At 39.0% G+C, this 14,901-nt stretch overlaps 1 protein-coding gene across 1 annotated transcript in view; it reads right to left on the minus strand.

The window, feature by feature from the left end:
* Adgrb3 (adhesion G protein-coupled receptor B3) overlaps positions 1–14,901 on the minus strand; it is a 656,439-nt gene that overhangs the window by 392,220 nt on the left and 249,318 nt on the right. Inside the window, exons 6-7 of the mRNA XM_051204331.1 lie at positions 3,226–3,390; positions 2,577–2,741 (exon numbers count right to left, since the gene is read on the minus strand). Coding sequence (XP_051060288.1) covers positions 2,577–2,741; positions 3,226–3,390 — 330 coding nt within the window. The remainder of the gene's footprint in view (positions 1–2,576; positions 2,742–3,225; positions 3,391–14,901) is intronic.

Raw genomic sequence — 14,901 nt, forward strand, 5'->3', positions numbered from 1 at the left:
CTCTAGTTTCTGATATGATTATTAGTATTGAACTGAGAAAATTGTTTTAGCTCATAGTTTAGTATGGCCCATCATAGAGAGGAAGTCCAGGCAAAGCAGCAGGAGCCAGAAGTAGCTGTCACATTACATCCACAATCAAGAAGCATGGGAACAGGGGTGAGGGGTTGGGCTGTGCTCATTGTCCTTTCTTCTTTTTTATTGAATAAGGCAGATAGAGTGAATCTTCCCACCACAAATAATCTACTCTAGAAAAATTTTCTCAGGCATGATTAGAGATTTGTCTTAAGGCCTGTCTAGTTGACAAATATAAGTCATAGCAAGCCTGCCATTTGTCACCTAGACACAGAACACGCCACTTTTAATACATAACCGCTACTTTCTGTCACCATAGGCTAATGACCATTTCATACTGCAAACCGCATTCATTCCAACTTCAAAGGTCTCGTAGTTTTAAGCAGTCCTAATACTGTTAAAAATGACAAAGTCCAAGTGTCATTGGAGACTCAAGGCAATGCATAATGGTGAGCTCCTGCAAAATGAATTGCACACTTTCAAAACGAACTATCACAGAGAAGCACTCACACTACAAAATAGGGAATGGAAGGATAGTAAAAAATGATTGGGCAAACCAAGGTGGTAACCTACAAGCACAGACAATAAATCCTGCAGCTCCATGGATGCCATCTGAGGCTTCAGATGGAATCATGGGAGCTCCAAAGAGCCCAGCTCTTCCAGCCCTCCTGCCTGTAGCAATCCTAGCTAGCCTCTCTCCTGGGCTGTGCCAGATTGATGTCTATCTACAGCCTTCTTCCCTGGATGGATGTCCTATGGTTCTAGCATCTCTGACCACCAGAGGGCTCCACTACGATAAAGGCTTTACTGTCACAGTTCATGAAGAAGCCACTCAGGGCCTTTTGCAGGTAATCTGATTGACACACTCCCTGGGTTTATCAGCTCTCTGGAATCATGGCACAAACCTCTGACTGCTCCAGTGTTGTATCATTCACATTTCCCCAAGCAGTGCAAAGTCATACTGCCAAGTCTGGATTGTCACCTCAGGACAGAGTCTGAGCTCCTTGGCACACCCATCTGACTCCAATCTGAACTTCCCAATTGAGCTGCTCTCAAAGAGCAGGAATCCTTTCAAGTAACGTTTTTAGTTTATGCTCTGTCATTCAAATGAAACTCTATTTTCACTGGATGGACCCTTGGGTAAGGGTAAGGTCTTGAACTCAGGGTACCTTTGCTGTTGTCCCAGTGCAGAATGCCAAGTCACTCTTCGGTGGCTCTAATCTCATCAATAACGACAGAATGTTTGGCTGCCGTCTACATTGTCCTGATCAGAAGTTTTAAACTTGTCTATACACTTTTCATCATCAAAGTACATGTTCCTGAATGTCACTTGCTTCACCAGAAGTTTTATCGTCATCACATTTATTATTGTGTGTGTATGTCTGTGTATACTTCTGTGTGGCTGTGTGTGTGCGCATGAGTTTCTACGATGTGTATATGCATGCATGCCATGGTGTGAGAAGTAGGTTCTCTCCTCCCACTCTCGGTTTTGTGGATAGATTTCAAGGTGCCATGCTTGTAAGGGAAGCGCTTTCAGCACTGGGATTCTCTTTTGCTTGGTGCTTTCTCACTGTAGACTTGAAAGGGAGCAATAAGCAGGAGCACTGCCCCAGCCTGAAAGTTATCCTATCTGAAGTTCCTTCCAACAAACGCATTCGTCTAATATTCAGCCTTACACAGCCTTACACAGACAAAACACAGCCAAATCATTGGCCAGATAGCCATGCAGAATATTATCCAATTTCTGGTGGTGCCCATGTTCACCTCTGAATCCAATGGGCCAGGCTTCTACTGTGCACATTTCCATCCATGTTTTACATTCTCAGCATAATAGCTCATGCTATGTTTACACTTCTGAGGGTTCTTTTTTTTCCCCCTAGGTAAAAGTTCTAGACTATTCCTTATTTCTCCCACTAACCAGTTTGAAAGCCCTAAGAACCACGAGGTCAGTTTTACCATGACAATAACTCTACTCCTTTATATGATATTTCTGCATTAGTATATGTGTTCCAACAATACCTTCCATTTCATTCACTTAATACTCAAGCAAAGTTATTAAGATTTAAGAACGTTTTTGTATTCTCAATACCAAATTTCATAAAGTAGTAGAAAAATATATTGTAAGGATAGAAACCATACTCAACCTAGTCATTCTCCTTTGTGGTGACTTTTTGACTATCATGCATTTTAATGTCACTTTGCAAAACAAATAAATTAAAACTGGACAATTCTGACACATCAAGAGAAGTTGTTATACATCATGTTTAAAACAAGTATACTGCCAGTTATTAGTATCAGTCTTTTAATCAAGAATTACTATTCTTAAGTACACACACACACACACACGTGCACCCATGCATGCACCCACACATGCATGCATGCACACACACGTGCGCACGCACGCACCCAGGCACTTGCACACATGCGGATGCACCCACGTGCTCACACACACACGCATGCACTCATGCACACATGCACGCAGGCACACCCCCGGTCCCTCTTACCTGGGCATCGCTGCTCACTGCACCTTCTTACTTCCTCCCCTGTTCCTTCACATTGCTGTCCTGTTAAAGCTGCGCCCTGACAAGTCCTCACTCTCCTCTCCCAGCCTCCATCACAGGACTTGGAGCATCCACTCCAGTGACCCCATTGATTCCACTGACCATTGGCTGAAAGAAACGGGTCTCACTTAACAGCAGTCGCAGCAGGCACTGCTGTAGTAAATGTGCAAATGTGGGGATCGTAAGATCCCTTCGGTTTCTACTAATCTACTGTCAAGAAGAAGCTTTGTCCAAATATTTGACTTACTGGTCAAACACTGTGCATTTTGTGATTGGAAGAATTATATATAAGTGTGTCTGACTTCAGATGCGCGGGATCCTACTTTCTTTTATTCTTTTTTTTTTTTTTTTTTTTTTTTTAACTTTCAAAAGCTGTAAGCCTAGTACTAAATTTTATTAACTTAGTTGTTATTCCATCTCAGAATCATCAGAGTTTTCTGACTTTGTTATTGCCGTGTACAGCAGAATGAACTAATATAATTGGGTTTGCACGTCGGGATATATAATTAGCTTCCTTTTCTTGTTTGACTGGCGTGGCGCTGTGAGGTCTTATGAGTCGTCGGTGTCATCTGCACAAAGCGCTTGGCCTTACCTGTACATTCAGGGTTGTAGCACTCTCTGCTTTCCGCCCATGGTCCTCTGCACTCAGAGCCTCCGTGGGCAGCTGCTGTACACTGCCGGCTCCTCTGCTGGGTCCCATTGGAGCACGTCACCGAGCAGTGGCTCCATGAACTCCATTCCTGCCACTGGCCATCAACTACCAAAGCAGAAAGAAAGACAGAATAAGGTGGTCCAGCAGGGAAGGCTATGCACTGAGCACAAGGAAACACCAGCCTGAAGGGTGAATCTCAGGCAAGGCTCTGAATGTTTGTGGTTACGAGCAGTTTTCCACCAGCCTGGTCAATACAGAGACTCTGTATTAGATATAAAACTGTTGGCCTGTTACTAGCATTTCTTATTAGCTAGCTCTGTCTTTAAATATTAACCCATTTCTATTAATCTAAGTATTTCCACATGGTCTTGGCTTACTGGGAATGCAGGCCCTGCATCTCCTTTGCCTGCTACATCTCTGCAGAGAAGAATGCAATTTCCTCTTTGTCCCTATTTATATTCTGATTCTGCCCAGCTACATTACTTCCTGTCTGTCTACACAGACTTCCAGACCTCTGTGGTTAGCTAGTGGCAGTATCTGCCATGCTACATCACTTTCTGCCTGGCCAATCAGTGTTTTATTCATCAACCAATAAGACAAGCATATACAGAATAGAACATTCCTTATCAGCTCATCGTTGAAAATCACACTGCATGAGACTCTACTGCTACTCCCCAAGACATTATCAATCCCGTTATTGTTTCTCTTTTATATTATGTATTGTCATTGTGATGGTTAATTGCGGCTATCAATTTGATGTGATTTTTGAATCATCATGACAATAAATAACCTAAATATGTCTGTGAGGGATGGTCTACATTTGGTTAATGAAGCTGAGAAGACCCAACCTTCATGTGGTTAGCACCAATCTACTGACTGGGGTTCTGTACTGAGTGAAAAGGAGGAGGGGAGCTGAGCAATGTATTCATTGCTATGTTCCCTGATTGGTTACAATGAGATGATTCCCCTTTCTGTCACCACTCCTGCCCTCACCTGATGGTTATGTCCCTTGGGAATGTAAACCCTGCTCTCCCTAAGTTGGTTTTTGTCTGGTATTGTGTCACACAAATAAGATTAATAACTAGTATCCTCATCCATATTATATTTATCTGTTAAAAATTTAAGACCTTGAGGTAGATTTCACAATATAGAACCAGGATAATGTGACTGAGGGAAAAACTAATCAACACATCACACAGCCCATATTTTGGAAAAAGCAGCTCCTAAAACTAAACAACATGCAAAATAAATAAAAATTTGGATAGGGTTTTGCACAGGATAATTTCAGAATACTGTGAGATATAGGTCATGAGAGATTGGGGTATGTCTCTTGGCAAACTGGTGCTCCAAATAATCAATGATGATAATGACAAAGTGAATAGGATAAGGGTGTCTGCAAAAGGAAATGCAAAAGCCCTTAACAGGTAAAGATGGGAATCTCCTAGAACAAGATATAAGCCACCATGCAGGGAATCCTGAGATCTCAGTGAAGCAAGGCAGTCGAGAATGGCCAAGGGCAGCAGTCAAGTTTTGCTTGCAGTCAAGTTTGCAGCTGGGTTAAGATTTTTGGCCACTGTTCTCAGGCAACTATGGAAGCTTTGAAGTATTTAAACGGAGAAGATGCTGGGTTTGGAAAACATACTAGAAAAAGACAGGGGGAGGGTCAGCCTGGATTACAGAGAGTTGGAAAGATCAGGAAGCTATCAAGAGGTGATGCTCAGAGAAATAAAGGGCATAATCTGGAAGCAAAGCAGAGAAAACGTGGTAACTCCAAGGAATCTCTTGTCTGATAGCTGGAATGCTGACTACTACATTTGACTCATCGTTAGAGTTTTATTCATCTGCTTACTCCCTCAAATTATTTTGAGGACCGGTTATTCAATCTGTGATTGGTGCTGACAACAGAAATGAAAAGTCTGAATTCCAAATCCAGGGACCTTAAAAATTATTACATTATGCATGTAGACAAGTCAAAGGCAAACAAGTTCTTCAGCTGGCATGAGGTTTGCAGGGTTTCATGGGACTTTAACGGTATAAGGGATAATTGCTAGGACAGTGGGATTTGACTCATTTACACAAGGGAGACAGAACTGACAAATGCTACAAAACACAGCAGAGATTAAACCAAAAACACCTTATTCAATTGTACAAATTAGCATATGAATATTATAAATGCACTCATAGAGTCTACTTTTTTCAATGCTACTCCATGTTTCTTAATGAGGTTGATTGTAGCTGAAATGGAATTTACCATCAATCATAAGTTCTACCAGATGCTAATATTGCTGTGAAAATCTTTCCAGGCAAACCAGAGTCTGGCAGAATGAGTAGGTAATTTCAAGCCCCGTGTGTAGCTCTTAGATAGTCTTGTTGAATAGATATCTGGCTGTACTTAATAAACCTCAAATGAGATTAAAAACCACAAGATGCCAGTTTAATCATTCCATTCATGTAATTTTAGTGTCTTATTTTATTAAAAGTACCTGATACAATCTTATCTGACCATGTAGTACACTTGCCAGACAAAACGAAAGTTCTAGTAAATCAATAGGACATTATAAATTATCAATGTATCCTCTGCTTTTGGCTTTCAGGCTGAATGCACATTCATTTCAGATTTTGCTTTTAAATAAAAAGGATCCAGACTGTCCATTATAAAAGTTTGCTATTCCAAGATACTTCAGAATGCTTAGAAAAATTAAGATTCATTACATTCATGATATACAACTTGCATTCTATTTGATAAAGGAGTGTAAACGTTCACAACTAACTTTTTTACTTGTTTTTTGTTTTGTTTTCAAGACAGGGTTTCTCTGTTTAGGCTTGGCTATCTTTTGGAACTCCCTCTGTGGACAGGCTGGCCTTGAATTCACAGACAATCACCTGCCGCTGCCATTACAGCCCAGCTTTTTTTATTTTTTTCAATTCAGCTTTGGATCTCTGTAGCTTTGGATCCTGTTCTTGAACTCCCTCTGTAGACCAGGTTGGCCTATAACTCACAGAAATCCTCCTGTCCCTGTATCCCCAGTGCTGGGATTAAAGGTGTGCCACCACTGCCCTTCCATACCTAACTTTCTGTATAAAATAAAATTATAAAAGATTTTGCTGGTAAAGGATTATGGAAATGAATCTGTTTGTAAAAAATCGATTATTTGTTTTTTCCCAATAGAAGACGTCTTTTTTTTGGCAACAGTTAAGAATTAAACATTTCAGTTCCATACATTCATAATGTGAGTTGTTCAATACTTTCTAATGTTGTATATATTTTGGGGTTTATGTAATATTCAAGGATGAGTTAATATTAGAAACCTGAGGGACATTTTGAGGCTAAACACTGTCAAAACATCCGTAAAACACAAATTTAAGGTCTGACTAGTTTAGTTTATAAAATCAGCTACAACAACAACAAAAAAATAATGAAATTGAAGATGTACCAATCACCTGGACTTTTATTTCTGTTTTATTTTACACTATTAATTACAAGGTAATTTTATTGAATATGTTCTGAAAAAATAGCCCACTACATATTAAAAAGAAAGAAAGCTTAATAGAAAACTCAGAACAAAATTCCCATGTGCTTTCTTTTAGTGTGTTGGCTACATTAATACACAAGCAGAAAAGTGAGTGAGGAAAGATTCACATGTGCCATAGTTACACATGTATTCCTTTAGTGCCACAGTGAGGCATCACCATATTATGTTTCCTGCTGTTTATTTTTAGTTTCATAGAATGTCCTGGTATTCAAAAATATTAATTATTATGTTCTATGGATCTCTGCACCTGTGCATTTCAGGAGCTAGTAGTGTCATTTTACTGAAAAGGAAACAATGGATCATGGGCATCTGGGAAGCATAAATTAAAGTCTCTTTTGGACTTTTAAGCATACCAAATAGAGAATGTACATTATCTTTCAGGGGGTAAATGCTGGGATATTTAAAGCTCAAAGCCATTTAGTAAGATCCAGGCTTCCAGTGATTGAAAAACAACATTCTTCTTGGGACTAGAGAAAAGAAATGGACAGCTCTGCTATCTGAAGTTTAACTGGAGAGACAGTGGTAAAGGGATTGATTCCCTTCCAACACCCATGCTGGGCTTGTACTTGACCTTCTCGAGAAGAAGGCAGCTGACAAGCAATATCTCCTCTTCTCTAGAATCAGTTCAATGAATTCCGTGAGCTTGTCACAGGGATGAGATGAATCTCGCAGAGTCACTGCAACCTGAGAAATTTGAATAGATCTCAACGATTTGTTCTATTATGAAACTATTTCTGCTGAACTGATTCATACCTTGGCATTCTCTCATGAAAATTGTTCCCAGGTAAGTTAGTAAAATGGAAAACTCCAGAAGCTTCGAGGGAGCTCATATTGCACTATTAACTAAAGGGCTTCAGAAAATTTATGGGGTCACTGATATTGCTCTTCAGGGTCATGGGAGGACTGTGTTGACTCAGATTGATCAAGCCCTGGTCTCATGATTTTACATATATATATGGATAATGAGACTTTCATCTTGAAGTTATGAAAACAAACTGATAAGCTGAACCCACTATGGGAAATTTCCTATCAGCTCTTTTGGAAGATGATAATGGCAGATTCACTAAAAGGAGGAAGTGATGCAAAGTCTACTGTAGCTCTATGTAAATGAAAAATTGTTGTGGCCAGGAAAATGTACGTCAGGAATAAGAAAGAAACTTAGGACATATGGGGGCTCCTGAGACCAGGAAGTATAGAAGATAGATTCAGCTGTTGTATGGGAGTCAAAAATCATAGGGGACCAAAGGCCATGTGACTAAGGAAGATGCGTAGCTACAAGAGGATGTGAAAGTAGACATATGAAATACTTTACATTGAAAACTGAAGTAGTTTCTGGTTCTGTAAAAGCTGGATTACACAGGGGCAAGATCCCTGGGAGTGAGAAATTGGGATTCTATGTTCTACTATGTTCTACTATGTGCCAGGCTAACATCCAGATTCCCTGAATGTGATAGGAACCATAATGAAGAACCAGGCAGATGCTTTTACTCACTCATATAGGTAAAAGGAAGATTCCTTTATTAGGCTGTTTGAGCAGTTTGCAAACAAATGAGAGACATACAGCCATAAAAAGAAAACTTCTGTTTATGATACTGAATTTAGAGGCTCATACAGAGATTATTGTATTAAATAAACTTTGTTTAAGACCATACCTCAGGTGGAAAAATGACTCAATAGTCAAGAATGCTAGCTGTTCTTGTAGAGAACCCTAGTTTTGTTTACAGGATGTACGTCCTACAGATAACTACCATAGGCAATTCCAGCCCTGGGAGGATGCATACACACACACACACAGGCACGCACACACACACATCTACACACATGCACAAACAGCTAAAATAATTTTTAAAATGGTGTCTTTATAGTTTAAAATTGCTTTTAAATATCATGTTGTTTACAATTAGCTCACTTTCCCTCTAAAGGTTTGTATAGGCTAAAAGTGAAAAACACAATAGAATATTCCATACAGTGAAGCCCAAAGAAAACAGGAGTAGCCATATCCATACCAATTGAAATAGTTCGAGATCAAAATCGGTAAGGAGTTAGTGAAACAAACATTAAATTAATAAGCAAATTATAAAAAAGTTCTCCAATTGCAAAACGGAGGCATAATGAAGCAAAGACTGACACATCTAAAGCAATAAGAAACCAATAGAAGTTGACTTCTATACCAGACAAAGCTTGGACCCCTGAAATAAACAGAATAGCACTGCAGCTCACAACAGCAAACTAACCCCATAGTCAATAGCAGGAAGGAAATAAGCGCTATCTTGGCAGAAAGAAATGACAGTAAGCAAGGAAAGAAAACAACATAAAATTTTAGCGAGATAAAGGTCTGGCTCTTCGAAAGGAAAACAAAGGAGGCAAAGCATCAGCCAGATGCACGTCACAAATATATAAAAGAAGGGATGCAAAGGGAGACATTACAATGATACCTCAGAAATTAATAGGACAGTTCATGAATATTGTGAATAACCATATATAGCAATAATATTGCCTTTCCCAGAGAAACGGACAAATAATTAGCACATTTCTTACCAAGACTGAACCAGAAGAAATAGAAAACCTAAACATACTAATAAAAAGTAATGAGGCTGAATCATTAGTAAGTCTTTTTATGAATACACCAAGCAACAACAAGCAAGCAAACCAAACAACATTAAAGGAGAGCCATATGTCACTGCTGGGTTCTACCAAGCATTTGAAGAAATACAAAGCTTTCTCAAGTTATCATGAAGCACTAGAGAAGAATTATTTAAACGGGTGTGGTTTTAATAAGGGTGCTCCCACCCCCATAGCCTCATTATATATTTGAAAGTTTAGTAACCAGGAAGTGGAACTCTTTTAGAGGATTAGGATTAAGAGGCGGGGCCTTGTTGGAAGAAGTGTCTCTGGGAGTGGGCTTTGATGTTTCAAAAACATATGACAGGACCATTCTCTCTCTCTCTCTCTCTCTCTCTCTCTCTCTCTCTCTCTCTCTCTCTCTCTCTCTCTGCCTATGGATCAGGATGCAGAACTTTCAGCTCCTCCTCTACCACCTCCACCTGTTCCCTATCATTACGGTAATGGACTAAAACTCGAAAACTGTATGCAAGCCCCAATTAAATGTGCTCTCTTATAAGAGTTGCTTTAATCTTAGTTTCTTCACATCATGGAACACTTACAAAGACACAAACATTTGATGAATCTGCCATTACTTTAACTTCAAAACTAGAAAAGAACACAACACTGAAGGAGGCCCTTAGACTAATATCTTTTCAAACACATAAGCAAAATCATTCAGCAAAATTATTTTGATAACACAGAAAATGGATTATGATAACACATTAAAAATTCATTAACATGAAACACTTGGATTCATTCCTGTGGTGGAAGGTGGGTTAGCATAATAGAATCTGTAAACATGGCAGGCCACATCAGGGGAATGAAGCATAGAAGTTATACTGTAATCCCAACAGTAGCAAAAGGATTTTTGACAAAATCCAACATCACTGTGGGACAGAAATGCTTAATATCTGAGGTTTAAAAGGATGGTATCTCAACGTACTAAAAGTAGGGTACCTCAAAAGAAGATAAATAGTGTTCCTCAACATAATAAAAGCCATACAAAGCAAGCAAACAGCTAAAATTGAACTAAATGGATATGGAAAGTTGAAAGTTTTGTCTTAAACATGTGCTAAGATTATCTGTATATATTCAACATAACATTGCAAGGCTAGACAATCAAGAAAGAATAAGGTAAATGAACAAGGAAGTGAAATCCTTTCTATTCACAGACAATGTGGTCTAATATAGACACACACCAAAGACTCAATGAAAGCGAAAGAAATACGAAATCAACTTAACAAAGTTGCTGCTTACAAAATCAACATACGAAAGTCAGCATTGCTGCTACACCCTCTCTGCAATGAAATTTTAGAACATGTTTGAAAGAAATAGAAGAGAACATACAGGAAAAGAAAGACATCCTTGGTTTTTCGATTGGAATGATGAATACTGTCAAAATGTTCGGATCATCCAAAATGTCTTACAGTTTCAACATAAACCTTACTGTGAAGACTAATACTGAGAGAGACAACTTGGGATTTGAAACAACACTGGAACAATATTTCTGGGAATGTCTGTGATGTACTACCTAAATTAGATTTTTTTTTTTTTTTTAAGGGGAAGACGTATTCTAAATATGGGCAGAACCATTCAACAGGCAGGATTCCTGGACTGAATCAAAAGGAAAAAGTGTGATAAGCATTAGTATTCATCATTCTTTGCTTAAGGTTGCACACAAAATGTGAGCAGTGATGTCAACCCCCCCCCCCCACTGTCTCATCTTCCCTGCCATGATGAACTTTGGGCTAGAAAAATCCTCAGATTCAGTAATTAGAGCTTGATGGGTCATTCCGATAAGAAGCTGGAAGAAACGAATACAGAGATAAATGTAGACAGTGGAGGACTTGTGTGGTTTAAGAGGGGAACAATGGCTGTAGCAGGAACTGGGTTAGGAACTATACATGTGTACTCTAGGAAGAATATGGCTGTATTTAATCCACAGTACTTGAGTGATACTAAGCTTAGAGGAGACAGAATTATTTATCTCGTTGAGGGGATTTCAAGATAATATTAGTGTTGAGGCTCACTTATGATTACTGTACTCTGCTCCAAACCCATCCTACAGAGAGAGAGGGTGAGGGAGAGAGAGAGAGAGAGACAGACACAGGCTCACACACACACACACACACACACACAAAGAGAGAGAGAACAATGAAGAACAAAAGAAAAGAACTTTGTGATGTTTTGAAAGGAAAAGTATTAAGAATAAGTTTGAAGAATTAAACAAGAAGGGTAAACAACTGTGATTGTAAGACATTAGTTTTTATAAAAGAGATACAGGGTCTAGGAAAAAATAGAAGGCTCTGGAAGACAAGATCCCATTCACAGAAGCATTCATCTTATGAAAATTCTTTATCACTTGAAAGAAACAAGTTTGGACTGAGGCTGCAACTGAGGGCTTCCCCATTTGGAGTGAGGCTGCAGCTGAAGGCTCTCCCTTCATATAAAACACCTGCACAGGACAGAGTTTGCCCATAGGGTTAGCAGGCAAAGGCTAATGCAGCTGTAATCCGAGAGGGCATGCTTCACCCTGAGCTGATAGATGAATTTGGCACATTGTCCCTACCATACTAGTTTGGAAGGCATGACAGATGAAAGACTGAAGGAACCAGGGAGTCTTGGGTCTAGATCCAGAAACATGCAGAGGTTAAGCACTTTGTGTCAGGGTCAGAGTCCCTCAAAGATGCTCCAAAGGCCAATGTATGAAGCTGTGGAAATGAAGCCTAAGCTGCAATAGTGACCCTCAGATGTTTCAGCTATCAAGATAATGATACGTCCATCAACGAAGGCTGCAGGAATGATGTAAATGTGTGTCAAGAGAAAGGCAAAGTGTTTAAGGCAGCAATGGTAGAGAACTGGTGCTACACAAAACATTTGGAGCCCACATGACTTCATCACAAGCCCTAGATGATACACACAGAGCTGCAGGATTTGTTTGCCTTTATGGATGTTGTCTAATAACTCTTTGCTATGCTCCATTCTTCCCGTTTGAAAATGCAGGATTTATTTCAATCAGCGAATGTTAGGAATGTACATCCTGCTTATTTTTTTAATTTAAACATTTTTTTTATTATTGCTTTGTATGGGTGTATGAAGGTCATGAGACAGTTTATGGGAGTCAGTTCTCCCTTTTGGTATGTGGGTTCTGAGAATGGAACTGAGGTCAATTTGCTTGCTGGCAGGCACCTTTATCTCCTGAACCATCTCAATGGTTCCTGTGCTGTATAGGAGCTTACGTTAAGAGATTATATTAAGTGCCAGACTTTATAATTATAAACAATGATGAAAATTTCAAAGAAAAGGGGACTTTAAAAGTTGAACTTAACAAGCATTTTGCATTTTGAGATGCCCATATAGGGAAAAGGAGTGGGAGATTTTAGCTTAAAGATGACCTGTTTGGGTATCAAGTCAATAAGGGATAGAGCTGTGATGCTTAATCTTGATAGTCAAGTTGGCTGGACTTAAACACACCATGGAAATACATCCCTGGGTGTGCTAATGAGAAATTGTCTAGATCAGCTTATGTGAGGTGGGCAGACCCACCTTATATGGAGAACCATAAGTTACAGGTCCTAGACTGAAAGCCAAGAAGAAAGCCAGCTGAGCAATAGCACTGTTTGTCCTGTTTCCTGACTGTGGATGCAACGTGACAGGCCAACTCTAGCTGCTGTCCCTAAGAATTTCCCTACCATGATACACTTAACAGGGTTGCCTTTGAACTTTGAGCCAAAATAAATTTCTTCTTTATAAAGTTTCCTTTGCCAGTTTCCTTATTTTCATAACCAGTAACTGATACACATAGCAAAATACCACCATCAGTTTTCACAGAGCTAAAATAGGCAATTTTATCATTTCAATGAACCGCTAAAGCCACAAATAACCAAAGCACTGTTGATAAGAAAGAATCATGCAGGAGAACTCTACGATGTTTTCAAAATGTGTTGTGGACTGCAATAATCAAAACAGCATGATACTGGCAAAAATAGAGGCTAATGGAACCAGAAACTCCTAGACAGCCTAAATCCATAAATCTAGGGCCAAAAGAACTTTTAACTACATTTAAGAGCATGGCTGCTGAAAGGATAGCAATAATAGGAAACTGGATATCTACTGGTAGAAGAATGAAACTAGACTCTGCCATTTTCAGACATCAACTTAAACGGAACCAAGACTCAGATGTAAAACATGCAACTACTAGAAGAAAACATAGGGGACAATGGACAAAAATCAGAGCCGACAAACCTTTGACATGGCCGACTACAGAAAACCAAGGTTTCCACACAGTAAAATAAACAATCATGGAAGGGGAGGCAACCTCCTGAATGGAAAAAAAAATATTACAAACCCTGCACATGAGAGAGAGGCAGCTAGCATCCATAATACATAAGGAACTCCTGAAATATTGAAAAGACAACCAAAGGTTTGTTTTGTGAAAAAACAAAAAAACAAGCATTCTAGTTAGAAACTTTTCAACAGCAGACAAATGTCTAGATGTATATAGAAAACGAATAAGAAAAGCCCAAATTAAAACTACAATAAAATACACTTCACATGCATTAAGAACAGCTCTTTTGATGATGGTGACAAAAGAGTATCTTTACAAACTGTCAGAGGGAATACAAATTTGTACATCCATTACGGAAAATGTTGTAGATTATTCTTCAAAAATAAGAATATGATCATGGGAGCATGATCCAACGATCATGAATTGAAGAATCATCTGCATTCCTTTGTTTCTTGAAGCAGTACCAGAAAAGCCAGGAGCGAAGAAATGGAAACTATCAACTGATGGATGAACAAAGGTAGTATTGATACATAAGAGAATATTATTCATCAGTAAGGCAAATGAAGTCTGGTGGTTTGCAACATGAATCACACTGGAGATCATTAGATTCAGCAAAATCAGTCAGGTACAAAAGGATGCCTATTCTATGACTTTGCATGTGTATATAATCTAAATGTGTTGCTCTTAAAAGTGGGATGTTAGTTATCAGAGGCTGAGGAACACCATGGGATGGACTGGCATGGAAAGATGCATTGATGGATAATGGACTACATTTAGGTACGAGTAAGACATTCTCATATGCTTTACAGTGTCGAGTGACAATAATAAAAAATTGGCTTTCATGTTTTATTTAAAATGTAACTCTTTCCTCTCTTTTCCCGTCATAGAAAACCATTTTTTTCAAATGGTGTGGGAGACCTCATAATTTATTCTAGGAAATGCCAGAGTCATCATATTCTAAGCCCTTTTCAATTCCTTCAACTTCATCATAAGCACTTTAGTTGTATTATTTTTTACCTTTTAAATAAATGCTATCTTTCCATTTAAAAGCTCCTGTTGCCTCGTGAGCCATTCTACAACAGTGAATAAGAACAGAGAACAATAGGTCTCTACTCTGAAACAGGAAAAACCTGAGGGATCAAACAGTGCACGTACTATGCAATGTACTTCCTTACAAGCCAAAGTCACAGG

This window comes from Phodopus roborovskii, unplaced genomic scaffold (genome assembly GCF_943737965.1).
Source record: "Phodopus roborovskii unplaced genomic scaffold, PHOROB, whole genome shotgun sequence".
Taxonomy (NCBI): Eukaryota; Metazoa; Chordata; class Mammalia; order Rodentia; family Cricetidae; genus Phodopus; species Phodopus roborovskii.